We start from the raw sequence: 27,085 nt of genomic DNA on the forward strand, positions 1-27,085 counted from the left end.
CAATAAAAGGGAACTAAGACAATCAATCAGCATATACACATTCCCAAGACTGTATAAGACAGTGCAAGGCAAGACAACTATCTGTCCCTCTACTATCTGTCCCTCCCCAAAAAGACTGTTTCAGAATGAGTTCTGCATGCTTCTCCTGGTGAGAGGCTAAGTTTTGGCTTGCTGCTTTTGAAGGCAAGGGAATAGATGCAAAGGGCAGGACTCACAGGAGGCAGGCAGGAGTTCCATGTGGTCGTGTCATCACTGCTGGTACTGATGCTGACGTTGCAGTTGTCCACCTGGGATGCACTCAGGCCGTGAGGGGCCCCAGTGTCCTCCAGGTCTTCATGCTGCTGCCGTCGGAGGCTTGCCAGCATCTGCAGCTCGGATTCGCTCATCTGGCTGGGCTGATAGTTTCTCCAGTTGTATCCCTGAGAAAGACACACAGAGATGACAGAGTGGCTTGGTTTCAGTTTTATGGCATATCAACAGGTATGACTGGAGCCCTACCTTCAATGGAAGCTCTTTACACCTTCATGAGAGGGTACTCTATCTATCCCACCTAATCTCTGCTTCTAGTACACAGGCACATTGCCTCTATGAGGAGCCTCAAAAGCATTAAACTTGCATCTGCCTTAGTTCCCCTGTGCTTGCTAGTATCCTCTGTCTGCCTAGCTAGCTGACTGATGCGACACTTCCTCAGGAGGGCCTTTTCTGACAATGACAAACGTGGCCACATTCCCTAGCATGTGCTCTCATAGAATTTAAAAGTTTGACTTTTAGCATTTGTCCCAGTTGTAGCTGTCTGGCTAACTGCCCTGCACCTGACTAGTCAGCCATGAGCCCTCCAGAGATCAGTGCCATGACTGCCTGACTCCAGCTGGATTCCCGTGGTGAAGAGCCGTTTTTAATTAAATGAATTTAACGGTTTACTACTACCACTTTTTAGGAAAAGGGTGTCCCCATGTCCCAGGCTGGCCTCAAAGTCACAGTAACCCTCTTGCTTCAGCCTCCTGAGTGCTGAGTTTGCAGGTACCACACCACTGCCAACTTAAAAAGAGCTTTGAAAAGAGAAACACCCTTTCCATACAAAAACCCAGTTTATAGGGGAATGGATAGATTTCAGCAGTGTTGGCTACTAAGACCAAATATATTCAAATTACAATGATATGGAGAATAATGACTACTGTTAAGAGCCATCAAAAATATTTGAATGTAAGAAGGGAGAATGTACGGTCTGCAATCCAGAAAGGCCTAAAATCTGCATTAGACATCTACTGACCTGGAACAGACAGTGGCTGGAATCAAGACTATTGCTGTATATCTCCAGATGCTAATACAAATAAACATTACTTATTCTTTAATTTTTAAAAATTACCTGTGTGTGTGTGTGCATGTGTGTGTACCCATGATATGGAGTCAATTCTCTCCTACCACATGGGTCATAGAGATTGAACTTAGGTTGTCAGGCTTGGCAGCCCATGCCTTTATCCACTGAGCCATTTGGCAGCACATAAATCTTATTTCAACGTACAGGACAGGTATCGGCATGTGAAAGCTTGGACATTTTATTTCCTTTCCTTTTAGCTTACATCATGGCTAAAATGAGAAATATACTTTACACCCAAATCTAATACATAACTTAAAAGTAATTTTGAAAAATTCCAGGTATATCTGGAAATGTTGGTTATATGGCAAAAGGAATTCCCATGACACATGAGAACTTTCAGATCTTCCTATTGTGACCTGCACTGTTTTTCTTGGAGGACCCTATGAGTTAGGTACTGCCCTTTCTTATCACTTCACGAAAAGTGTAATTCTGAAAACAATTCTTGGGATGCCAAATGCTTTCTAATAAGAACTGCCATGTCTGTAATTTGAGTTTTAAAAATACTGCTATTTGGTAACATGATGAGCAGACTTTTTGGAGCGTTGCTGGGGCACCTCAATTAAAACCTTACTCATGGCTCCAGAAGCCTGGAACTACAAGAACCCTCTACCCATATATGTAATTACTTTTTAAGGTAGCATGCAAATGCTTTGTGTGTTCTTTGCCATGTCTATACTTGTTCACATTAAAAACTCATACTACAGGGGCTGGAGAGACGGCTCAGTGGTAAAGAGCACTGCTCTACCAGAGGTCCTGAGCTCGATTCCTAGCAACCACATGATGGCTCACAACCATCTATAATGAGATCTGATGCCCTCCTCTGGCATGCATTTCTACATGCAGATAGAGCATTCATACATAAAACATCGTTATATAACAAGGACGGTATCCCTCTGCTATAGTTATGCAGACATTTCCTTGCTCATCATCTTGCTTTTCATTTTGTTCTCAGATCTCTCTCTCTCTATTTTCATGCCAAATGTGTATAAATTCCCCACTACAAATACAGTAAGTAGTTCCTTTTCATGCACAGGTATTGTTACTTTCTTTCATTTTTCTCCCTTAACACTCCCTTAAGATCCCTTTCTCTCCCTCTCATAGTCCCCTTTTGTCTTACCACCCCAGATTCCCCCAAGTCCACATATGGGAATGACACTTCATAATCATCAAGGAAAAATCCAATAAGATGACATCTTAATTCTGCATATCTATGCCCCATATACAAGGGCACCCATATTTGTAAAAGAAACATTAACGAAACTGAAATCACACACTGAAGCATACACATTAATAGTGGGAGTCTTTAACACCCACTCTCAACAATGGACAGGTCATCCAGGCAGAAACTAGACAGGGAAATAATGAAACTAACAGATTTTATGACTCAAATCGACCTAATGGATATCTACAGAACATTTAACACAAAAGAATATACTTTCTTCTCAGCACCTTATAGCACCTTCTTCAAAATTGACTATATAGTCAGTCACAACAGATAAAAGAAAATTGAAATAACCCACTGTAACTTATCAGACCACCATGAATTGGAGCAGGACTTCAGTAACAACAGAAATAACAAAAAGTCTAGAAACCCATGGAAACTCTGAACAACTCTCTGCTAAATGACCACTGGGTTAAGGAAGAAATTAAAGAGTTTTAAAAATTCAATGAAAATGAACACACAACATACCCAAAGCATGGGTCACAATAAAAGCAGTGCTAAGAGGAAAGGTCATAGCACTAAGGGCCTTCTTAAAGAAATGTTGAGATCTCAAACTTGTGACTTATTACACCTGAAAGCTCCAGAACAAAAAGAAGCAAACACCCAACAGGAGTAGATGGTAAAAGATAATTAAACTGAGGATTGAAATCAGTAAACCCAGGATACGATGAGCAATCCTCCCTTAGAAAGACAAAGGGGAGGACACTGGATATAGGAGCAAACAAGGAACAGGACAGGAGCCTACCACAGAGGGCCTCTGAAAGACTCTACCTAGCAGTGTATCAAAACAGGTATTAAGACTCATAACCAAACCTCTGGCAGAATGCAGGGAATCAAAAAAAAAAAAGGGGGGGGGCGCTAATACAACCTGGAGAGGACAGGAGCTCCACAAGGACCAAATATATCTGGGCACAGGGGTCTGTTATGAGACTGTTTCTCCAAACAATGCCCATGTATGGATGCAACCTAGAACCCCTGCTCAGATTTGGCCCTTGGTAGCTCAGTATCCAAGTGGGTATCCTAATAAGGGGAACAGGGACTATTTTTGACATGAACTCGATGGCGGGCTCTTTGTCTTCCCCCCCCACTCCCCAAGGGAGGAGCAGCCTTTCTAGGCCACAGAGGAGGACTTTGCAGCCAGTCCTGAAGATACCTGATAAACAAGTATCAGATGTAAGGGGAGGAGGTTCTCCCTTATCAGTGGACTTGGAAAGGGGCAGGGAGGAGATGAGGGTGGGATTGGGAGGGAAAGAGGGAGTGGGATACAGCAGGGATACAAAGTTAACAAACTGTAACTAATATTAAAAAATAAAAATTAAAAAAAAGAAATCAGTAAAGTAGAAACAAAGAGAAAAATATAAAGAATCAATGAAACAAAGAGTTGGTTCTTTGAGAAAATTGACAAGATAGAGAAACACTTACCCAAACTAACTAAAAGAGAATATCCAAATAACAAAATCAGAAATCAAAAGGTGGACATAACAGACACTGAGGAAATCCAAAGAATCATTCATTCTTATTTCAAATACCTGTATTCCACAAATTTGGAAAATCTGAAAGAAATGACTAATTTTCTTGATAGATAAGACCAAAGTTAAATCAAGATTAGATAAACAATGATAAACAATTTAAAATGACCTAACACCACTAAGGAAATAGAAATAGAAATTAAATTAGAATTTAATTTAAAATAGAAATTAAATAGAAATTAAAAATCTCCCAACTAAAAAAATCCCAGGGCAGAATTCTACCAGACTTTCAAAGAAGAGCTAATACCAATATTCTCAAGTTATTCCACAAAATATAAACAGAAAAAAACATTTCCAAATTCATTTCATGAGGCCAGAGTCATACTAACGCCCAAAACCACACAAAGACTGAACAAAAAAAAGGATTTTAGACCAATCTCCCTCATAAATATTGATGTAAAAATACTCAATAAAATAGTCGCAAACTGAATCCAAGAACACATCAAAAAGCTCATCCACCATGATCCAGTAGGCTTCATCCCAGAGATGCAGGGGGTTCAACATATGAAAATCCATCAATATAAGCCACCATATAAGCAAACTGAAAGAAACAACAACAGATCATCATCTCACTAGATACTGAAAAAGTCTTTTAAAAAAAATCCAACACCCCTTCATGATAAAAGTCTTGGAGAGATCAGGGATACAAGGGATGTACCTAAACATAAATAAAGGCAATATATAGCGAGCCTACAATGAACATCAAATTAAATAAAAACTTAAAGCAATTCTACCAAAATCAGGGACAAGACAAGGCTGTCCATTCTCTCCATATCTCTTCAATATAGTACTTGGAAGTTCTAGCTAGAGCAATAAGACAACTAAGAGATCAAAGAGATACAAATTGAAAAGGAAGATGCCAAAGTATCACTATTCGCATATGATATGATAGTATACGTAAGTGATCCCTCAAATTCTACCAGCTAATATATACCTTCAGCAAAGTACCTGGATATAAAATAAAAAAAAAAAATCAGTAGCCCTCCTATATACAAATGATAAATGGCTGAAAAAGAAATTAGGGAAACCCTTCACAATAGCCACAAATAATATAAAGTATCTTGGTGTAACTCTAACCAAACAAGTGAAATACCTGTATGACAAGAACTTCTAGTCTCTGAAAAAAGAAATTGAAGAAACCATCAGAAGATGGAAAGATCTCTCATGCCCATGGATCAGTAGGATTAACATAGTAAAAATGGCCATCTTACTAAACGCAATCTACAGATTCAGTACAATTACCATCAAAATTTCAACATAATTCTTTACAGATCTTGAAAGAACAATGCTCATGTTGTTCAGAAAAACAAGAAACAAAATTACAGCTAAGACAATCCTGGATCTTCTGGAGGTATCACCATTCCTGATTTCAAGCTGTACTATAGAGCAATAGTAATAAAAACCTGGGTCCATGGGGGCCCAAAGAAACTGACCTGCCAACCAGGGAGCATCCATCGTACTGACCTAAGCCCTCTGCACATATGTTACAGTTGTGTAGTTTGGTCTTCATGTGGAAGACATAATAGCAGGAGAAGGGGCTGCCTCTGACTCTGTTGCCTGTCTCTGGTACCCTTTCCTCCTACTGGGCTGCCTTGTCTAGCCTCCATAGGCGAATATGTGCCTAGTCTTACTGCATCTTGATATGTCAAGGCTGGTTGATGTCTGTGGGAGTCCTCTTCTTCTCTGAAGAGAAAGGGGGGGAGGGGTGGGTTGGGGTTGAAGATGGGGTAAAGGAGGAGGGAAAGGACTAGAGGAGAAGAGAAAGGGAAAACTGTACTCAGGATGTAAAGTAAATAGATAAATTAATTAAAAAGTAAACAAAAGCAGAATGTGACCATCAAACACAAAACCATGTTTTTATACCATAATTATAGGAATACTGGCCTGGTTAATTCTGGAACAAAATGTGGAGAGGGTACGGTAAGAGGATAACTCTGTGTTTGATTAAAGTTTTCGGTTCAGCTGCTCATGAAAGAAAAAAACAAACAAACCAAGCACCATTTTTTTCCCCCTTTCGTGTTTGAGGCACCCAGGCTTTTGTGAACAGAGCTGCAACACACAGGAGTATAGAACTCTCTCTTACGGTGACTGAGAATCTCCCGAGTATGTCCTCGGGATTGCACCCAGGACCTAAGCAGGCTTGAGTGCTTAGAAAAGCTTTCACACTGAACTTCCCAGCGGCTGGACTGGCTTACATTGCTGCCAGCAGTGCTTAACTGGTTCTTGCTTATTTTCTTGATGATAGCCATTCTGATGGAGTAAAATGGACTCTCAAAGGAGTTTTAATTTTCCTTTTCCCGATATCTAAAGATATCAAACATCCTTTCAAATATTTTTCTTTTTTTGGCTATTTGTGTTTCTTTTGAGGACCATCTGTTCAGTTCCTCAGCTCATTTACTGAATGGATGACTTGTTTCTTTTTCTAGTGTTTAAAGTTTTTGTGATTCTTTATATATTCTAGATGTTAATCTTCTGAGTGATGTATGATTGTCAAAAATATTTCCTCTGTAGGCTGTTTCTTCACTCTCCTGAATGGTTTACTTGCTCGTTCTCATTTTTCTAAGCCCCTAACATGCCATCATTAGGCTATTTATTTGAGATTGCTCAGATTTCTTAATGTAAGTACTCACAGCTATAAACTTTCAACTAAGAACTGACTTAGGTACATTGCAAGGGTACTGGTAGTTGTGTTTTAATATTTGATTCTTAAGAATTTAAAAGCTTCCACAGATTCCTTCAATGACACACTGGGTGGTTTAAGAGTGCCCAGTCAGTCTCCAAGTCTGTGTGTAGTTTCTCTTCTTCCTCAGTTCTAGTTTAATTCTGTTATGATCTGATAACACATAAGAAATCATTTTAATTCCTTTGAATTTGCTTGGTCTTGCTTTGTGACCTAGAGTGTGGTCTATTTTAGAAAAAGTTCATGGGATTCTGAGAAGAGTGAATATTCTATAGATATGTTATGCCCATTTTATCCATGACATAGTTTATCTGAAGTTTCTTTGTTGAATTTTAGTTTTCACTGCCCATCTACAGAGAGAGAAGGTCACTTATTATTACCAGATCTTGACCCAGCTCACTTTTCATTCCCATTAGTGTTTGTTTTATGAAGTTAAGAAAAAAGTCCCAAATTTGGCCTCCACATATTTACAATTACTACTAGGTCTTTTTGATGGATTATTTCTGTTGTTAGAATGTAGAAGCATTAATGAGTATTTAAGAAGGTTTGTGAAAAATATTACACGAATAACCACAATTATATTCCACGGGAAAACCACTAAAAAGTAAATATTTCAAAGTCACAAGAAGTAGTCGAGGTAACAATAAACACAGGACAATGTGATCAGCGTCACAGTAGATATATGCAACTCAGAATTATAGTGACTATATCGAAAAAGATAGACCATCAGTGTGGGCAACTGTAGAGAAATGAGACCCTTTACACTTTGCTGGGTGGAAATAGAAAATTTGGAAAAATAAGTTTGCAGTTTCTCACCATGTTAAGCATTAGGGTGTTCACTCTGACCCAGAAATCCACTCCTGAACTTATACGATGGGAACAAAAAAATCTATATTTTATTACACACACACACACACACACACACACACACACACACCAAACAAACCAACCCAAAATGGTGTGCACAGATGTTCATAGCAGCATTATTCCAAATAGCCAAAGGTGAAAATAGACAAATGTCCATCCACCAATCAATGGAATTTTGTTTATCCATTTTATATGATGTAACTCAGCTATAAAGGGTAATAAAAGTTTGTTACAGTCCACAATCTAGACCGACCTTGGAAGCACTATGCTACATGTAAGCAGGCACATGTAAAGGCCACATATCATGTTATTCCATTATCTGCCAAGGCTAGCGTAGGCAAATGCGTAGACGTGGAAAGTAGATTAAGATGTCAAAGGCTCTAAAAAAGAATGGAAGCAACTGCTAATGGGTATATAATTTCCCTTGGGGGTGGTGAAAATGCTGTGAAATTAGGTCACCATGAAGGCTATAGAATGTATTAAAATTCTTAAATTTTCTAAAACGTGATTTTTATGGTATATAGTTCACCTCAATTAAAAAAAACCAGAGGTGTTGAGAACCCCTGCTTCACATTGGGTGCAGCAATGAACAAGTGACATGTTGTCCTGCCCTTCGAGTTAAGGGACTGAACATCCCAGTGTGTCACACCACCATGCCACTTGGCTTGTCATTCTAGTGTCTGTTTTTACAATGGAAACTGACACCTTAATTTCTTCAATTCTACTTAGGAAGAAATTAGTATGTCTGATCCATGTATCTGATCTGTTTATTTAATCCACAGGCCTTCACTGCGCCTGAACAGCTACCCTGGGTTTTGAGAAGACGTAAGAGAGCTTGACATAGAAATTCTGTCGGACAAATTTAAAGCCAGGCCTTCCTTCTGCCATTTCCAGCCATGACTGAGAATAGCATGTATCTCTTCATGCCTCAGTTTCTTCATCTGAAGAGGCCACAGTAACTCCATGGGAAGCTTGATGGGCTTAAGAGTAGATCAGTGTTGCTTAGCACAGCACTGCACAAGCAGTGACATATCCATATTTTACATTTAAGAGAATGGTGCAGTGTAGTTCTTACATATCCATTAAAAACTCATGTGCTAAAGACTTGGTCCTTAGGACAGAGGCTAAGGAGGGGAATGGAACACTGTGCGTGTGTGTATGTGTGTGTATGTGAGTGTGTGTATGTGTGTGCCCACACACATTGCGTGAATGGATATGAATGCCTGTGTGCCATATGGCAAATGTGGTAAGAGGACTTGTAGAGAGGTTTTTTTCTTTCCCCATTAATGTGGATTATCAGCACTGGACTCAGATACTCAAGTATGTGCAGCAAGTACCTTTCCCCACTAAGCCATCTACTGTCCCAGGAAGTAGAGCTTTTGCGCAGTGGGTTAGTGGGTAGTCTTAGGTCACTGGTCATGCCATTAATGGGGATTGTGGGTTTCCCGTTATCTTCTTTTTCTTTCCCTTTCACCATCTGCCCATGAGGTTTTACCACGTGATGCTGGTGTATGTGCTGTCATTCCACAGGTCCCCAAACAACAGGGCCAACCAAGCAAGGATGGAGACCTTCAAACCGAGCCAAAATAAACCCGTCCTTCTTTCTAAGCTGGTTATCTTGTCTATATGTCTTTGTCATAGATAATACATGTTCCTTCATTTGTAACTACATTAAAATTAGGTGATATAAAACAGAAATTTACATAGTTGAAATTTAAAAATTAAAGACAGTTTAAACCTTACCTTTCTTGCTGGATCCAATGGGTTGTCTTTGGAATAGATGCCTTAGTGGGGTAACATACCTACGGGACCTTAGTGCTGGCAACCAGTTCTTGTCGTCTGTTATTGCTGCAGAGAGAGGACTTGGGTCCTCGAGGGTGCAGCACATGAGTGACTGACTGTCATTAACTGTCCAGCAGAGTTAGGGAATGCCTCACTGAAGCCCAAGGTGACATTTGATAGCTAATTACATTTGCTGGCAGTGGAACTGGTGGTCTCTATAGGCTCCTTCCACCATGCGCAGTACTGAGACTGGGCTACCACAGTCATCTGTAGCAGTGGAAACAGAGAAGACGCAGTGAGTCATTCCACAGATGCTCACTGAGACGCCTTTCTGTGCCAAGCTCTTTCATACTAAGCCTACTTAGAACTCTATGTATTCACGTGATTTTATTGCATACAGCAATCAACTGCCATCTGGCAGGGGCACAGATCAGGAAGCAGTCTCTTCCAGGTTCACAGATAGAGCAACTGGTGGCAGTCAGGTAATTAACTTTGTTCTCCACGACGGTTTTGATTTGCAATTTCTTAAGCCATTTTGAAATCACCAGACAGGTGAAATCATTTATTTTCCTTGTCATGTTTAAAGGCGGCCTGCAGGACAGTCTTCACAGCAAGGGGACTCCAAACCCAAGATGTCTAACTGAATCACCCAACTACTGCTTCATGTAATTCTGACTCTGCAGGGCTCACTATGCTAACTGTAACCTAATTTGTAGGAAAGGGAGACACTGCTTATCAGATTTGTTAGGAATAGGGCAACGGGATGAAGGCTGTCCTCAGCTGGGCTCTGCCTCCTGGGAAGGTCTTTGCTTGCTAAGTCCTTCAGATGGCTAATTTCATTGAACCTGTCTTCAGTTATTAGTCACAAGGGCATTAATAAGGCAATGGTCCTCAACCTTCCTGATGCTGTGAACCTTTAATACATTTCCTCACGTTGTGGTAACCCCCAACCATAATTTTTTGTTGCTACTTCATAACAATAATTTTGTGCTGTTATGAATCATAATGTCAATATCTGATATGCAGGATGGTTTCAGGCAACCCCTGTGAAAAGATCATTCGATTCCCAAAGGGGTCGCAATCTGCATGTTGAAAACTACTGCATTAAGGAATGAGTGGCTGTTGCTCTCCCGAGCCTTATAGTTAGCAAAGCAAATGAGACTTCTGAAACGAGATGGCCATAAGGCAGCAAATGATGAAGGACCACATAGATGGCCACACGGGGCTCTGACGCCAGCCAAAGGAAAACTAACTGCAGTGGAAAGATAAAACACCACACACAAAACAACCTCTGAATCTCATGTCCTTTGCCTGGTCTCTTTTTTCAAGGTTTTTGCCTGGAATAGCTTAATTGATTAATTAATCTGCCTGCAAAATTTGGGGAGCTTCAGCCTCAGTTTACATTGTGGAGAGAAGAGAGACACGGTCCCACAACCAAATCAGACCAAGAATCTTTCCATTTCTTCACATATGGGAGGGGAATAGAGTCAGGGGAACACTCTGAAGTTGTTCTTGCTCTAGAGCTTATAAATCTCTAAAATCCTTTTAGGAATTGAGTTCCCATTGGGACTGCACAGGACTCTTATTGCATTGCAGGATATCATGCTGTGAAAACTCTGAATATGAAGTCAGTCAGGAGCACGAACTCTAGTTCTGTGGCAGAGTGCCTGTCTAGCTATGGCTGAGGCTCTGAGTTCTTTTTTTTATTAAGTTAAAAAATATTTGTTAATTTTTATTGTTATTAAATATTTATTATCATATGTATATGAGTACTCTATCTTCATGTACTCCTGCACGACAGAACAGGGCATCAGATCACCTTACAGATGGTTGTGAGCCATCATGTGGTTGTTGGGAATTGAACTCAGGACCTCTGGAAGAACAGATAGTGCTCTTAACCACGGAGCCATCTCTCCAGCCCGAGGCTCTGAGTCCTTATCCCCTGCACAGAGAGAAGTCTAGGAGAGCATCCCTAGCTCTGTATTGTTTCAAGCTACACTGACTGTATTTTAATATTCCCCCACTCCAAAGGGGGTGGCAGTCATTTACAATGGGTGGTATTGCAGTATTTTCCAATCATCAGGCAAAAACAAAACAACAACAACAAACAAAAAACCAAAAAAAACCCCATGAGTCACGGCAGAAGTATGAAGAGCATGTTCATGGGAAACCTTTAAATAGATCAGAAAGTAACACTTCCACATTACTGTTTTAGAAAAGAAGTAACAACGTCCCAAGATAACACGGATGAGCACAGTTATAATTAATTGGAACCCTATATAGTACAGAACTGCTTTCTCTGTCCCATCCAAGTGTCACTAAAAGTCTAAAATTTGACCAAAAGATATAATATTAATAGTTCCCAAAGGAGAACTACCCCTTTGTCTAGTAAAATTGATACATTCACACGGAGGAAAACTATACAGCCATGAAATGACTGTTCTATTGACTTTCGCCACAAAAATGTTAGGAAACAAGGCACTAAAGAGATACAGAGTTAAAACTGATCCTGGGGACAGCAGTAGAGGGTAGTGAGAGGAATGAGCAGTAACAGAGAAAACAGGACGGAACCTCTGAGGTGCTATTCCTGTTTTTCTTTCTTAACCAGGATGTTCAGATTGTGACCAAATATATGCTCATGGGGCCCACACTCCTACCTGATGAACTACAATGGCAAAGTCTAGGGCTCAAAAGTGATTTGTGAGGACCTGACTATGTGTTAATATGTGGTAGCTCACTCTAGGAGTTCTACAGCAGAAAATAATCATCAGTCTAAGTAGAGGGTAAGTGGTGCTGTCACATTTGGATGTACCCGAGTTTTGCAGATTTCATAGTTTTGGAAGTTGTTTTGGAGTCCTACATGACGGCAAGAATGCTGTGAGAGTCCATTCTTCCAGGCTAACTTTAAACTTTAACTGCTGTTTTAGTTGGAGGATTCATTTCTCTTCTACTGAACTTGCAATAATGTTTAGTTCCTGAAGCTGCCATTTAAAATAGTAACTGATGGTATGCTAGCATCCTAGGGCATCTCTTCACCAGTGTGGCAAGCATCCCTGCAGGAACCTGCTCTGAGTCACTGGGGACACAGGGCTAACAACACTAATGGGGATCATTTGAGCAGGCAGCTCAAACAGGAGCTGTAAGGTGGTACCTACTTGGCCACCCTGCTCATATACAAAATCTATGGTATTTTTCAGTATATGTCTACTTACACAAGGGGAAAATTAAAACTTAAAGACTGAGCCATGGTATGGCCTAAAACACTTTGTTAAGTGTAGAGGATTTAGCATCAGCTCACATAACACGAAGCAGAAGACAGCAATTCAACAGACAAATTCTGAGTCTACATTGTGTTTTACGTTGATGGCAGTAACATATCTGGGTATAACTAGGGCCAGTCCCATTAAATATCTGCCACAGCACCTGACACGTGATAACCCTGAATGTCCTACACACCCATCTCCCAAAAGGACGGAAGGAAGAAAATTCTTGGGTAATTAAACTGAAACTTAATTCCTTACAAGAAGACAGGTAATATTTAGCATGAGCCATATGTCTGTACCTTTGGGAAGGAGGGCCACAAAGCAGTCTTTAAGAGTTTTCATGTTGATGTGACATATTTGTAGAGAACACTCTAATCCAGGATCTGCACAGAAACATACTTTCACACACCTTTCCTTGATAGTTAACTTGCTGATTTTCAGAAAGAATTCTAACAATTATAGCAGGATTCTTTTCATTAACCTTACAGTGAACTGAAAACTGATTTCTAATTTTCTGGTACTTATCTTCTGAGTTCAAGGTACTACCTGAGGTTAACATTAAATATATGCTAGAAGAAATGTAGCAGGGTCAAGCTGAAGAGGTCTCATATTCAAGGATATGACATCTTCAAGGTAACAGTAGCCTTGGACATGGGACAAGCACAGTAGTCTTCAATAAATGATATTAAATTGTTCTTTAAGTTACTTTAAGTAACTGAATATTATGGAAATGAAAACAGCAGAGTAAGCAATCTGAAGTTTTGGGGTGTGAAGATGGAACATCTCACGGGATCAAGAAGAGAGATGAGAAGACACCTGTGTACACTTGTTGCCAATAGTCAGGAAGCCTCTTGGACCTGTTTTTGGTGATCTCTAATTGGATACAGGCAATTGTCTTTTAAAACCTCAGGGTTTGACACTTTCTTGTCACTTATGACACAGCATTTGTACAGTCTAAGAAAGGGTGTAGCTGGGAATGGAGGCTAAAGTATAGAGAACCCTGTAGAAAAGATCAGAGAAAGCCTCTAAGACTTTAGACCTCACAATGTGTTGGAGATCCTGTTGGCCCAGTCCTCTATGTAACAGAGGAAAATGACAAGTCTTGATCCTACTTGAAATATAAAATCAAGATATCAGAGAAGACAAATTTCTTCACTTGAGTAGAATGTTCACCCTAACATTAGCAGTTTGAAGAGCACACAGGGAGTTGTCACACTGAATACGGCTAAAGGGTCCAGGCATCTGCACTGACTCATGATTCAGTTAGTCCTGTTAGTTTGGCCAATTTCTTACAATTTACTTAGAATTTATTTAATGTTTTTCCCTCCCTCCCTTCCTTCCTCTCTTTCTTCTCTTTCGTGTCTTTGTCTGTGTGTATATACATGGCTTGTGTGTGTTGGTGCTTGTATGCCTGTATTCAGTTGCATATGAAAGTTAGAAACTAATGTCAAATGTCACTCCTGATTGTTCTCCACCTTACATGAGGAGGCGGGATCTCTTGCTTGAAGTTACAGCTTCTTGGTCCAGCTAGTCTCACTAACCAGCTTGCTCTAGAGCTCTCTGTTTCCTTTTCAGGTTGGGATTTCAGGTGGGCCTTTACCAGAACTGTCTCCTCAGATCCAATTTCTTCAGCTTTTGAAAATCAGAAATTGCATCTCTTCATGACAGTAGCAGGCACAATGTTCACATAGCAAGCTGCTCACCAACAGGTACCACAGTGTGCTTATGACTTCTACTGTTCTGTGACAATGCTACCAAAATTTTAGACTATCCCTCAATTTTTCATTATTTCTAGAGAACTGGGCCTTTGTTTACAACTAAACTAGACACTGGGTGTAATAAATTGCAAGAAACAAACCACTATGTAGCAACAGCAGGATTTGGAATTAAATACACATTGTAAACAGGGCAGATGGGCTAGGATCAGGCTTCTCTGCTAATTCACACATTTACCAATAGCATGGATGCTTCTTCATCCCTGGGTTCTGTAATTTCAGCAATAAACCTCGGTAAAGACCTTGTGTTTTGGGGGATAGGATAGAGTACAATTCTGGTAAAACATCAAATATCAGAACTGAGCTTCCTAAAAGCTATTAACTGGTGGGACTGTTCAGTGTAAATCAGTTGGGTTATGAAATGCTGCTGGTTTTGCCTCAATTTAATTTAGTCCATCGATTGTGGAGCTATGCCACCTACAGTTTAGCTCTGGGAACAGGACAGACACACAGAAGGTGGGGGAATGAAAAGAAACACCACTCCTGTTTCTAAATGCTTCATAAAAGGGACAATTGTGTTCACTATGGAACGCTAGAAGCATATACCCATAAGAGCAGCCACTTACAAAGAGTCACTGTAATACTTTTGGAAACTTTATTTATTTGCAAAAGTTTTATTTGCCTTAGAATGTCAGAAATAGTGGTTTCCATATTACTGAGCATTAAGTAAATGTAACATTCTTCCATGTATAATGGCCCATTGGAGTATGGGAAAGATGTTTTACACACACTGTTTCATTTCTTAGTCAAAACAATGCTATACACTAGCATTTTCTCCCCATCCCTGGTCTTTATATGAGGTGACTGAGGCTGAAGACCTAAGTAACAACTCCAAGGTCCCAGGTGGGAGAAGGCCACACTTAGACTCTTGCAGGGCTGTGTGAATCTAGTCAGTGCTCTGGGCCACTGTATCCACAGCTCATGACTTGTCTGTCTGGAGGGAAGGAATGCAGGTAGACCTGATGGAGTGCTTTGTTTGGAGAAGTCTGTTCCAGTTTTCTCCAGGGAAGAATGAGGCCAGTGGGCACCTGTCACAGAGCTGTCAAGTGTAGCTGAGTTACCTCCAAGTGACCTGCACAACTGGGCTAGTGCACTGAACATATGTCCAAAGTGTAGGGAACCTGATCTTGAAACAGGTGCTGGAAACAAAGCAATATTGCTGTAGCTAAAGCAAGGGCTCAGGAACACACTTCTAAATTCTTTAAAGAATGGGGTATTTCTGGAAAAACAGCTGCAAATGGCATAGTCCAGTGGCAAATTCAAAGAGACAGATGGCTTCCCTTTGAATACAGAGTATTATTATTTATTACTTATTTTTTATTTTTTTATTATTAGTTACATTTTATTAACTCTGTATCCCAGCTGTATCCTGCTCCCTCATTCCCTCCCAAACCCTCCCTCCCTCCCTCATCTCCTCCCTGCCCCTTTCCAAGTCCACTGATTGGGGAGGACCTCCTCCCCTTTCATCTGACCCTGTTTTATCAGGTATCTTCAGGACTGGCTGCAAAGTCCTCTTCTGTGGCCTAGCAGGGCTGCTCCTCCCTTGGGGGGTGGGGAGGTCAAAGAGCCTGCCATTGAGTTCCTGTCAGAAATAGTCCCTGTTCCCCTTACTATGTGAAACCAATTGGTTACTGAGCTTCATCCGAGCTCAGGCTTCATCCGAGCAGAGGTTCTAGGTTATATCCATACATGGCCCTTGGTGGAGTGTTAGTCTCAGAAAAGACCCCTGTGCCCAGATATATTTGGTCCTTGTGGAGCTCCTATCCTTTCCACATCATACAAACTCCACCTTCTTTCATATGATTCCCTGCACTCTGATGAAGGTTTGGTTATGAGTCTTAGTATCTGCTTTGATACACTGCTAGGTAGAGTCTTTCAGGGGCCCTCTCTGGTAGGCTCCATCCGAATACAGAGTACTATAACTCTACTAAATTATAAGTACTATAACTGAGAAAAATGTGGCACTTTATACAAATGGAAGGAGGCCTTTAAAACTTTAAAATAATTTTAAAATTCATTTTTGCTAAGTTTAGAGAACAAAAATTACACAGACCTTTATTACTTTTTAATAAATAAGGTGACAGCTATTCCCTGTTCTAATATTTGGCTGAAACACATGAAGAAGACGGTATGTTATCCTAAATGGTGTGACAATTAACTAAAAAAAATGCCTATATTAAACAAAGCCTAAAATACCTTTAAAAAGTATTATTGAGTTTTGAGATTAAAAAAAAAAGGAGATGTGAAGGTTAAAGCCAAAAGTTAAAAAAAAAAATGTGTATAAGTCTTTCTCCTAAGGAAAGCACCTGAAGTTGTAATTTGTGGCCCTTTTGTCTTTCCTATGAAAATGATCAGTTTTCAATAAGCTCCACCTTCTGCTGGTACTTCTACACCCATTCTCACTTTGGCAGTATATATGCTACAACTGGAGCCAACAAACCCCTAGGATAAGTCTATTTTGTTTAAAGTTGTGTGGGATGACATTGCATGTTTAACATGGCTCATTCATAATGGTTTCAATGCAGCTGTATGTGCAGAGAAGTTTAATTACCAGCTATCTATATGGCTGCAATATTATCCCAAGGGCTGCACTTCTTCCTTAATTAAAAAATATTTGAGCTCCATAATAAAGAACTTGATTAAAATATGAATAAAGCATTGCAAAGGAGAAGTTTACCAAGCAGTCAGCAAATCAATTTCAGAAAACAATCCCAAGAGTAGTGCTATTCCAGGCTGGGGCCACAGACAACTCTGTCCCTCCTGGTCCAAGAGCCTCCAACTTTCCTTTGCCATAAAGTCCCTTCCCACCTGGTAAGAGTGAAGGGCGTCACATGTGGTAAGAGTGTGCGTTTGCAGTGGGATGTCCACCCACAACTCCAGGTTGTAGGAGATCGAGGCCAAGTCCATGGTTGAGCTCCACAACAGGAACAACATTACTATCTGTGCAGGTTCTCAACTTCTGAACCCGGAGCAATCCTTAATTCTGCCCCTTTCTTCTTCCACATAATATGCTAATATTAGTTCCACACCTCAAACATTTGTCTACTGCTTCCCTTCATCTTGACTCTGAACTGGCAGAAAAATACCTTGTTCTATCCCTGCGTGTTCCACCCATCCTTGACAAGCCGGAGGTAGTCATCTCAATGCCTTACATGCAGCCATGCAAATCCTTATTATTGTTCTTGGGATGGAAGCTGCCCTTTAAAAACATGACCTGGGTCCCGTGCACCTCTCTGACTCCATTCTCTTCTACTTATCCTTTGATCACACAAGCGAGTGTTATTCTCAAAGCCTTGAATCCAGTGATGCTGATGCTTAAAATGCTCTTCCCAGGTTATCTGCACATCACAGCTCAGATATGACCACCCAGATAATTACCAAGTATCTGGCATGCTGCCCAGCTCTGCTACTCTATGACATTATTTGTTTTGTCCTATACTCATGGCATAGATTCCTCTATACAGCTGTTTGCTATTTTTCAAGCACTCTAACCCGCTGTAGAGAGAAGCCATATCTGTCTGAGTCAGTGCTTTACTTCTAGCACTGAGGAGAATTCCTGACATGAGGCATGCAGTAGATGTAAGGTGAACCACATAACAATACCCTATCAGCTGGAGGTGCCTATTTTACATGTCTGGCAGAGGGGGTAGTCATGCCCGACGTGCCAGTATTCCAAACATATGGCTCAGAGTGCTGGCCCAGAAGTGGTAACTGCATTCTGATGCCAGAATAATTTTCAAGATTGCTGTTTGGCATCAAGGACATATCCTAGCTGGTGTCATTTGTCTGTGTTAGCTTTCAATAGCAAGACTACAATAGGCAAAGTACGAAATTAAGCGAAAATTCCATCAATGACAATCTATGAAGTTTGTCAAGCAAGAAAAAGAAATAAAGGCACATAGAAGAAGTAAAACTATCTTTTTATGGTGATGTGATCCTATGTATAGAAATCTATAAGCAAACAGACAAGTTCACCAAGGTAGTACTATACAAAATCGCCTCTACATCTATATTATTAGCAATGGATACACAAAAATAAAACCAAGGAAACAGTCCTATCAAAAAAGATAAAAATAATCCAATTAAGAAACAGGGTACAGGGCTAAACAGAGAATTCTCAACAGAGGAATATCGAATGGCCGAGAAACACTTAAAGAAATGTTCAATGTCCTTAGTCATCCAGGAAATGCAAATCAAAATGACCCTGAAATTTCACCTTACACCCATCAGAATGTCTAAGATCAAAAACTCAAGTGACAACACATGCTGGAGAGGATGTGGAGAATGGAGAACCCTCATCCATTGCTGGTGGGAGTGCAAACTTGTACAACCACCGTAGAAATCAATCTGACACTTTCTCAGACAATTGGGAATAGCACTACCTCAAGACCCAGCTATACCATTCCTGGGTATATATCCAAAAGATGCTCCATCATTTAATAAGGACATTTGCTCAGCCACTTTCATGGCAGCTTGATTCATAATAGCCAGAATCTGGAAACAACCTAGATCTTCCTCAACTGAAGAATGGAAAAAGAAATGGTGGCACATTCACACAATGAAATGCTACTCAGCTATTTAAAAAAATGAAATCAAGAAATTTTCAGGTAAATGTATGGAACTAGAAAATATCATCCTGAGGTAACCCAGAAGCAGAAAGACACACATGGCATATACTCACTAAAAATGGATATTAGCCATATAATATAGGATAACATACTAAAATCTATAGTCCTAAAGAATCTAAACAACAAGGAAGACCCTAGGGAAGAGACTTAATCCTTATTCAGAAGGGCAAACAGGATAGACATCAGAAGAGGGGAAAAAACAGGGAACAGGACAGGAGCCCACCACAGTGGGCCTCTGAAAGACTCTACCCATCAGGGTATTGAAGCAGATACTGAGACTCATAGCCAAACTTTGGGCAGAGTGCAGGGAACCTTCTGAAAGAAGGGGGGAGAGGACAGAAAGACCTGGATGGGACAGGAGATCCACACGGAGACCACAGAGGCAAAAAATCTGGGCTCAGGGAGTCCTGCAGAGGCTCATGAATCAACCAAGGACCATACATGGAGAGGACCTGGACCCCATGCTCAGATGTAGCCCATGGCAGCTCAGCCTCTGTGTAGGTTCCTAAGTAAGGGGAGCAGGGGCTGTCTCTGATTTAGACTTAGTGGCCTGCTGTTTGATCATCTCCCCCTTGTGGAGTGGCCTAACTAGGCCACAGAGAAGGAGGATCTAGACAGTCCTGATGAGACCTGATAGGTTAGGGTCAGAGGGAAGGGGAAGAGGGACCTCCCCCATCAGTGGACTAAGGAAGGGACATAGGCTGGAGGGTGGGATCAGGAGGAGATGAGGAGGGGGGCTACAGCTGGGATACAAAGAGAATGAATTTTAACAAATAATATTAATAAAGAAATTTAAAAAAGATAAAATAGTTGCAAAAAATTTAACAAAAGAAACTAAAATGTGCGTATAAAAATAATGGAGCACTGTTAAAGAATTTTGAACAAATTTGAGAGACTGAAAACCAGAAAGATTCAGTGAGTTTGAAGGCTTAAACTGTCCTGGAGCTCTGTGCCATCCATGTTAGTCAGCTTCCCCTCACACACTGCTGCTATACTTGAGGGAATGAACTTGCCAGGAAAAGGTTTATTTGGATGATGATTCTGGAAGTTCCAGCCTAGGATGGGGCAGGCTGCTCTGGTGGGGTGCCAGACATGCATGGCAGGCGACACGTGGTAGAGGATGTGCTTTCACACCATAAGCCAAGAGAAGCAAGAGGAGGAAAGAGGAAACAGAAAGGACTTGCCTCTCACAATACTATTCACAGTCCAGCGCCAAGGTCAGAAGACTTGCCATAGCAGCCCACCCTCCAAATGTCCTCAGCATATCCCAACTGCCCCATCGGGGCAGCAAGCCTGCATCTACAGGGCCTATTTTAGTAAATCCTCACTGAGATCCCAGCTGCATTTTATGCCAAAACTGATATTCTCAAATTCACATGGAAGCGCAAGGTACCTCGCATAGCAAGAACAACAAGGAAATGAGAGTGAAGATGGAGAACACACACGTCTTCATTTTGGACCTTATACAGTGTTAGAGTAATAGAGATATTACTCTGGCAGAAAGAATATAAATGTATGTTATATATAGTTCACATATCATTATATTGGGAGAAATCTCTTCCTCAAAAATATGCTGGAACAATAAATTTCCATGCTAAATAATGTAGGTAGACCACCCCTTCTACACCACACACAAAATACTAACATAGGCTTCAAAAATAATCGAGGAGTCGGAACTATAAAAGTGTCAGAAGAAATCTTCAGTGTAAATACTTGTGGCTTTGGGTCAGGCATTGGCTTTTCAGATATACTACCAAATGCACAGCAACAGAGGAAAACAACAAGTTCATCAATATTTAAAGCATTCATGCTTCAAAAGGCGCCACAAAGAAATGAAAAGGCAACCCACAGCGTGGGAGTAAATATTTTAAATCATATATTTGCTAAGAAAGTTTCATTCAAATTCTATTAAGGGTTCTTACAAATGAATAATGGTAAGATAATCTCATTAAAAATAGGCAAAGGACTTGAAGAGACATTTCTCCCAAGGAGACATACAAATGGATACTAAACACATGAAGTGCTGTTCAACATCATTAGTCATTACAGAAATTCAAATCAAAATCAGTCACTTCACAGCCACTAGGATGGCTTAGACACAAAAGACAGACCAGGAGAAATTCTGACTAAAACTTGCAGAGACTGGAACCTTCAGACACTGCTTATGGGAATGGAAAACAGAGCAGAAACGTTGGGACAGTCTGGCAGCTTTTCCCAAGTTAAGAGCACAGTTTCCTGTGACACAGAGATTACACGTTTACCTATGTATTCAGGAATACTGGATCCACATGCCTACAGGAAAATGTGGTCAAGAAAGTTCATAGGTTTGTAATAGTACAAAATAGAAGCAATTCAAACCCCTTCAGCTGATAAATGAAGAGGAAACCAAGGCACAGCCACATAAAGGTTTCAGGCACAGTGTGATGGCTCTTCTTGGTTGGCATCTGGACTATATCTGGAATTAACTACAACTCAGGCAGCTGGCTACATCTGTGAAGAATTTCACATAATTAAAACCACTGAAGTGGAAAGGTCCACCTCTGAGCCAGCTTTTTTGAGGTGGAAAGAACCACCTTTAATCTGGGGCATACTAGGAGGCAGCCTACATAAAACTTATGGAAGATGAAAGTGCTTGCTCTTGGCACACTTGCCCTCATTCTCACTAGTAAGCTCTTTCCTTTGCTGGGATTAGAGCCTGCTTCTTCAGGATGTCAGCAGACACTAATGGCATTCCAGCATATACACCCAGCCTCGTGGATTCATGGGGCTTTCCATTGGCAGACAGCAACTGTAGTTGTACCTCAGACGGTAAGCCACTCTAATACATACATGCATGCATATATACACACATATTATATGTAGATGCATATATAGCAAATATACATGTATATATAGATATACATATATGCCTGTATTCATTCTATCAGTTCTGGTCTTCTAGAGAAGCCTAACACAGAATGAATCAAGGGCTATGATGAATGTATTCAATGAAAGAAATCAGGCACAGAAAGCCACATATGATGGTTCCATCTATATACAATGTCCAGAGCAGGTAATGAGAAGAAGCACATGTGAAGAACATGGTGAGGGTAGTGGAAATGACTGTTAATGGGGACTGGATATCTTTTGGCATGACATTAGTGATGGCTGTGCCTTGATAATATACGAAAAAAGGCTGAATCAAACATTTTAAAGGAAGACTTCTGCTGTGTAAGACACTCTAAATATATTGCCCCCAATAATTTTATGTCCTGCGAATGTAAGATGGTTGGTCCTACTTAGCAAATGGGAGCCATGGATCACAAAGATCGTTATGGGTAAAATTGGACTAGTTTGAGTTTTCAAACCATCTATTTACTTTAAACTTTCTATCATGTGTCTGTATGCAGGTGTGTGCACATGAGTGCAGATGCGGGAGGAAGCTTGAGGAGCCCTGGAACTGGAGTTAAACTGAACTCAGGTCTTTAGCAATAGTTCCCAATGGCTGAGCCACAGCCTGAGTTCTGACTTCTTTGCATGAGTGGAAAGCCACAACTTTGTGCCTTTAATCCTCACCAAAGAGAAAGTTCCTCCCCACGCCCATTCCTTTGGAGCTTTGGCTGAGTCCCACCCCTTAGATGGAAAGTGGGATAGCAACTCAAAAGCTTGCTTCAGGGTGGGAGAGACACATCGGAGTTTGGCTTTGAACCTGGGAAAGTATGAAAGAGAATCTCCTGACATAATCCACAGGTTTTCCGGAAACTGTTTTGACTCAAGTGCCTCTTAGTGAGGAGAACGTCACTAGCTTTTGCTCTAAACTTTGGTTCCTTTACTCCTCCTGTCACTCCTGGTATGTGCAGAACCCTGCTGAGCAGTGGTTAACTTCTAAGTCCCCTTGTGCCTTTACAGCTTTACTTTTGTGTTCTGGTTTTAGTTCTGTTAAAAAAAATTACCAGATAGTAAGTTAGTAATTTTTTTTTTTTTTAATATATAAACTGACAGACTGTATGTAACTATGATGGCAAAAAAGTCGGGCGGAACTGACAGGGATGTTTCCTGAAGACTTGCTGAGATTTGGCTCTGGTATGGTCAAGGGAGACAACTTCGTGGAATGACCTGCAAGGCCAGCTTATTAGAATTTCAAATCATTAGTAGAGCCAAGTAAACACAATTGCAAGGTCAAATAATGAATGGCTTTTTTATTTTTTAACAGTATTTTATAAATTAAAAATATGAAAAAAAGCCACACAAAACTTTTACCCTATCTCGTTACAAAACAAGTGATTTGCTATTTCTGGATGAACACAAATTTCACTTTTCTGTTTGGGTATTGCTTGAAGAAAGGTTATCAGTATTAGAAAGCAGTGGTCCACAGTTGTTCTCAAGGCCTGTTGCATACGGACAGTGATTCTGGAGTTACACAGAGAATCCACACTCAAGTGCCAACTACAGCAGCTCTTGTCCCTGGACAGTGTGACCTTTTACACCTGAGTTTCACATCTCAGCAGCGGGCAGTGGGGCCTTTGTGAAAATCAAATGAAAAACTTAGTGCAAGCACAGTGGTGGACTTACGGAAATGTTTAGATATATTAGCTATTTCCATTTTATTGATGATAAGATGATAGGTGGCTACTTATTTCAAACTGCTTAGAGCACAAATAAGCCAAAGTTTTATACTGTAACAAATACAGAATTTCTTTGGACATGATACATAAAAATTTTCAAGTGTGCAGAAAGTATGTGATTTGTTCTGTAGCATCTCATTCATTTTCCAGTTTCTGAGTGTAGTTTATGAGAAAGTGGGGAAAGAAAAGTACTAATGAAGAGAGGGAAAGGTCAATCTGATGGACATGCATGCAGCCAGCCACACAACTAGTTTTGGGGTTTAGCTGAGGACACGGCTTTACTCTTAACCTTCACTCACATCATTTATTATTTGCGAAACTGCTGCACAGAGACAGGGAAATGAAGAGAGTAATGAGGCTTTTATGGCTCCTAATGTAGATTGTTATTGAAAAGCTGTCAATTTAACTGGCAAGCTTTTGGCTTGAAAATAAGGTCCTCATTTATAATTTGCAGACGGTGATCACGCAAATTACAGGAAGTAACTGGGAAATAAAAAATAACTATTATGATGAAAACCACATAATTATCATTCTCATTAAAAGCATGAGGCATTCTATTATCCCTGGGATGCACAGCATACTCTTTAACAGCTGCTGTAAATGAACTAAAACATCTGAATGGAAAAGAAAATACATTACCGATCACCCACATGATAAAGAAGAAATTCTGTTGTAACTGTGGAAGTGCACCAAAGCACAACCTAGCAGGAAGTCCCAAGCACACAGAAACCACACAGAAAGCTGAGACATATGAGACCGTTCTGGAATCCATTTCCGCTTCCCTACAACTTAGCAAAGTTTTGATTGCTGAAGGTGGCAGGTGACGGGGTGATAGATTCCTCTGCTTTGATCAGGGAATCTGGGATTTTTATAAACACCTTCCTTCCTTTAGAGCTGGAAAGGTTTGAAATAAGCAACAGATCCATTTTTGCTCTTAATCTTGGCTGTCAGTTCAACTGGATTGAGAGGTTCCTAAAAATTGTCAAAGCATGCTTTCTAGGTGTATCTGAAAAGGTGTTTCCAGAAATGCTTTGCACGTGGGTCAGGGACTGAGGGGAAACCCGCGCTGAATATGAGTGATGTTGCCCAGCGAGATGTGGTCCTACCTAGGTCAGAGTGGGAGGTTGGCTGTTGCTCTGACCCAGGGCACCAGAACAGATTCTTAAGCCTGTCAGTGCAGGCTCGCCACAGTGATCCTTCCAGGCCTTCAGTCTTACACTGGGGCTGCATCATTGTTCTCTCTGGTTTGGAGTCCTCCAGCTTCCTGGCTGGAGAAACAACTGGTTTCTCAAGCCATCCAAGCAACAGATGGTCACAGCAGGACTTTGAAGCCACTGATTCTGTAAGCTACGTGATAAGTTGATTTTTTTATATACACACTAGGTAAGTTATTTTTCTCTGTAGAGCCTTGGGCAACACTCTATTTTAAAGTTATTTCTAGCTATTTGCCTCACTGAAAAATTCTGCCTTTCTGGCACTCCTCTGTTCAGGGAAGCCCTTTCTAGACATCTTCCTCACGCCTACCCTGCTCTCTAAGTGAGCTAGGACAGATGCACTAGTACTTGGGGCTGGAGAACCTTAGAGACTGTGGTTACCCCATGTTGAGGAATAAAGTGGAAATAATTTGGGGCAGAAGCTTATGAACAGGATATCAAGTACAAGTTTTTAGTAAGTTAGAACAATTTATAAACAAGGCACTATATTTTTTACTTTACTACGAAAAGAGACACATGAGCAGCTAAAATAGCTATACAAATTACAGATAGGTACTAATCATTTGCCAAAATGCCTTTCTATGTGGTAAGTTGTCTGAATAAGGCATATTTTCCTACTCTCAAGTAAGTAATCAGAGAACATTAAAAAAAAAATCCAAAACAGGACCCACAAATGACCTAAAACATTTATGAACAAAATGTGCTAAGCTACCTGTGGAAAGAGAGAGAACTAAAGCTTAAGAAATTTAGCTTATTTAAATAAGGAAATGGTAGTCTAAGAGAATGTGGGTTTCGCAAGGTATTTTTGACTGCTGTCTGGCAATTTTGTTGTTTAAGAGCTGCAGATATTAAAATGTTTTATGAGGTGTTTTTCTTACATGAACATTTCAGTGGAAAGTGTTTCTTTCCAGAAAAATAACAACCTCCTCTTCAATATAATTACTTGGAAAGCTGGAAGTGAATGTTAGAAGAATTTTACATGTAGTCCTGTGATTTATCCATAGGAAAGAAAGTAAAAAACAACCAATGGAAATAATAAATATTGGAAAGGAGCAATGCGGAGCTACTTCCATGCTATGAAAACCACATATTACACCATAAAAATGTCATGCTGTATGGTAATATTTAAAGAAAGAGCTATATCGTTGTATGTGCTTCGGTGATTTTTCTAATTTGACTCACTAATATTTATATACAGTAAACAAATGAGTTTGTTTAATAAGCTTGTATTAGGGGAAAGGTAAAACCCTAGCATATGTAAAAGACATTAGGTGGTGTCTGATGATCCATACCCTGACACCAAATACATATAGCTTTAGCAAACTATTCCTTGACCTTCATAGCCACATGGGACCAAATGCAGTTATACTAAGTTTAGGCATCTTAAGACAGTGCTTGGCAAAAAGGTTTACTGTTTAGCTTCACATATGTTCAATAGCAGCGACCCCTTTGTGATGGCAAGGAAGTGGGCTCTAGGCTGAGCAAGGGGCCAGGGAGAGAGTTAGCAGAGCTTTTCATTAAACAGCGTCTGCTACTGTCTTCGTCACTGCTTTTCTTTTTTTAAAATTTATTTATTTTTTATATTAATCACAGGTTATTTACTTTGTATCCCAGCCGTAGCCCCTTCCCACCTTCCCTCTCAGTCTCACCCTCCCTCCCTCATCTTCTCCCTGCCCCTTTCCAAGGCCACTAATAGGGGAGGACCTCCTCCCCTTCCATCTGACCCTAGCTTATCAACGTCACTGTCTTTCTGTGTCATCATGTGTAAAGTCTTGTGCTAGGCATTGTGGATGGCAGGAACCTAATGGTAGACCAAGTCCCTGACACCTGGAGATTTTACTTAGGAGGCAACACAGAATTATGTGATTGCAAGCAGAACGCCACAAGGACACAGAATGGAGGGCAGGGGCACTGCACTCTTTGTGGAGTGCAGAGATAGTGCAACTGTCCTGGAAGGACAGAGGACATCCTGAGGAGAGACCCAAAAGGAGTGCCCTCCTTTTGGCCATTTGGCAGAAAGTAGGAACCTTCACAATTGGCATTAATTCAATACTTACTGGGCGCCTGCTATGTGTGCAGCATTTTGTAGGCACCACAGACAGACACATGGGTAAGAAAGCCACATTGAGCAAGCATGCGGAGT

At 40.6% G+C, this 27,085-nt stretch overlaps 1 protein-coding gene across 2 annotated transcripts in view; it reads right to left on the reverse strand.

The window, feature by feature from the left end:
• Cfap20dc (CFAP20 domain containing) overlaps positions 1-27,085 on the reverse strand; it is a 245,936-nt gene that overhangs the window by 62,053 nt on the left and 156,798 nt on the right. For both annotated transcript variants that reach the window (XM_060390940.1, XM_060390941.1), the window contains exon 13: positions 216-419. In XM_060390940.1, coding sequence (XP_060246923.1) covers positions 216-419 — 204 coding nt within the window. The remainder of the gene's footprint in view (positions 1-215; positions 420-27,085) is intronic.

Source organism: Meriones unguiculatus, chromosome 9 (assembly GCF_030254825.1).
Source record: "Meriones unguiculatus strain TT.TT164.6M chromosome 9, Bangor_MerUng_6.1, whole genome shotgun sequence".
Taxonomy (NCBI): domain Eukaryota; kingdom Metazoa; phylum Chordata; class Mammalia; order Rodentia; family Muridae; genus Meriones; species Meriones unguiculatus.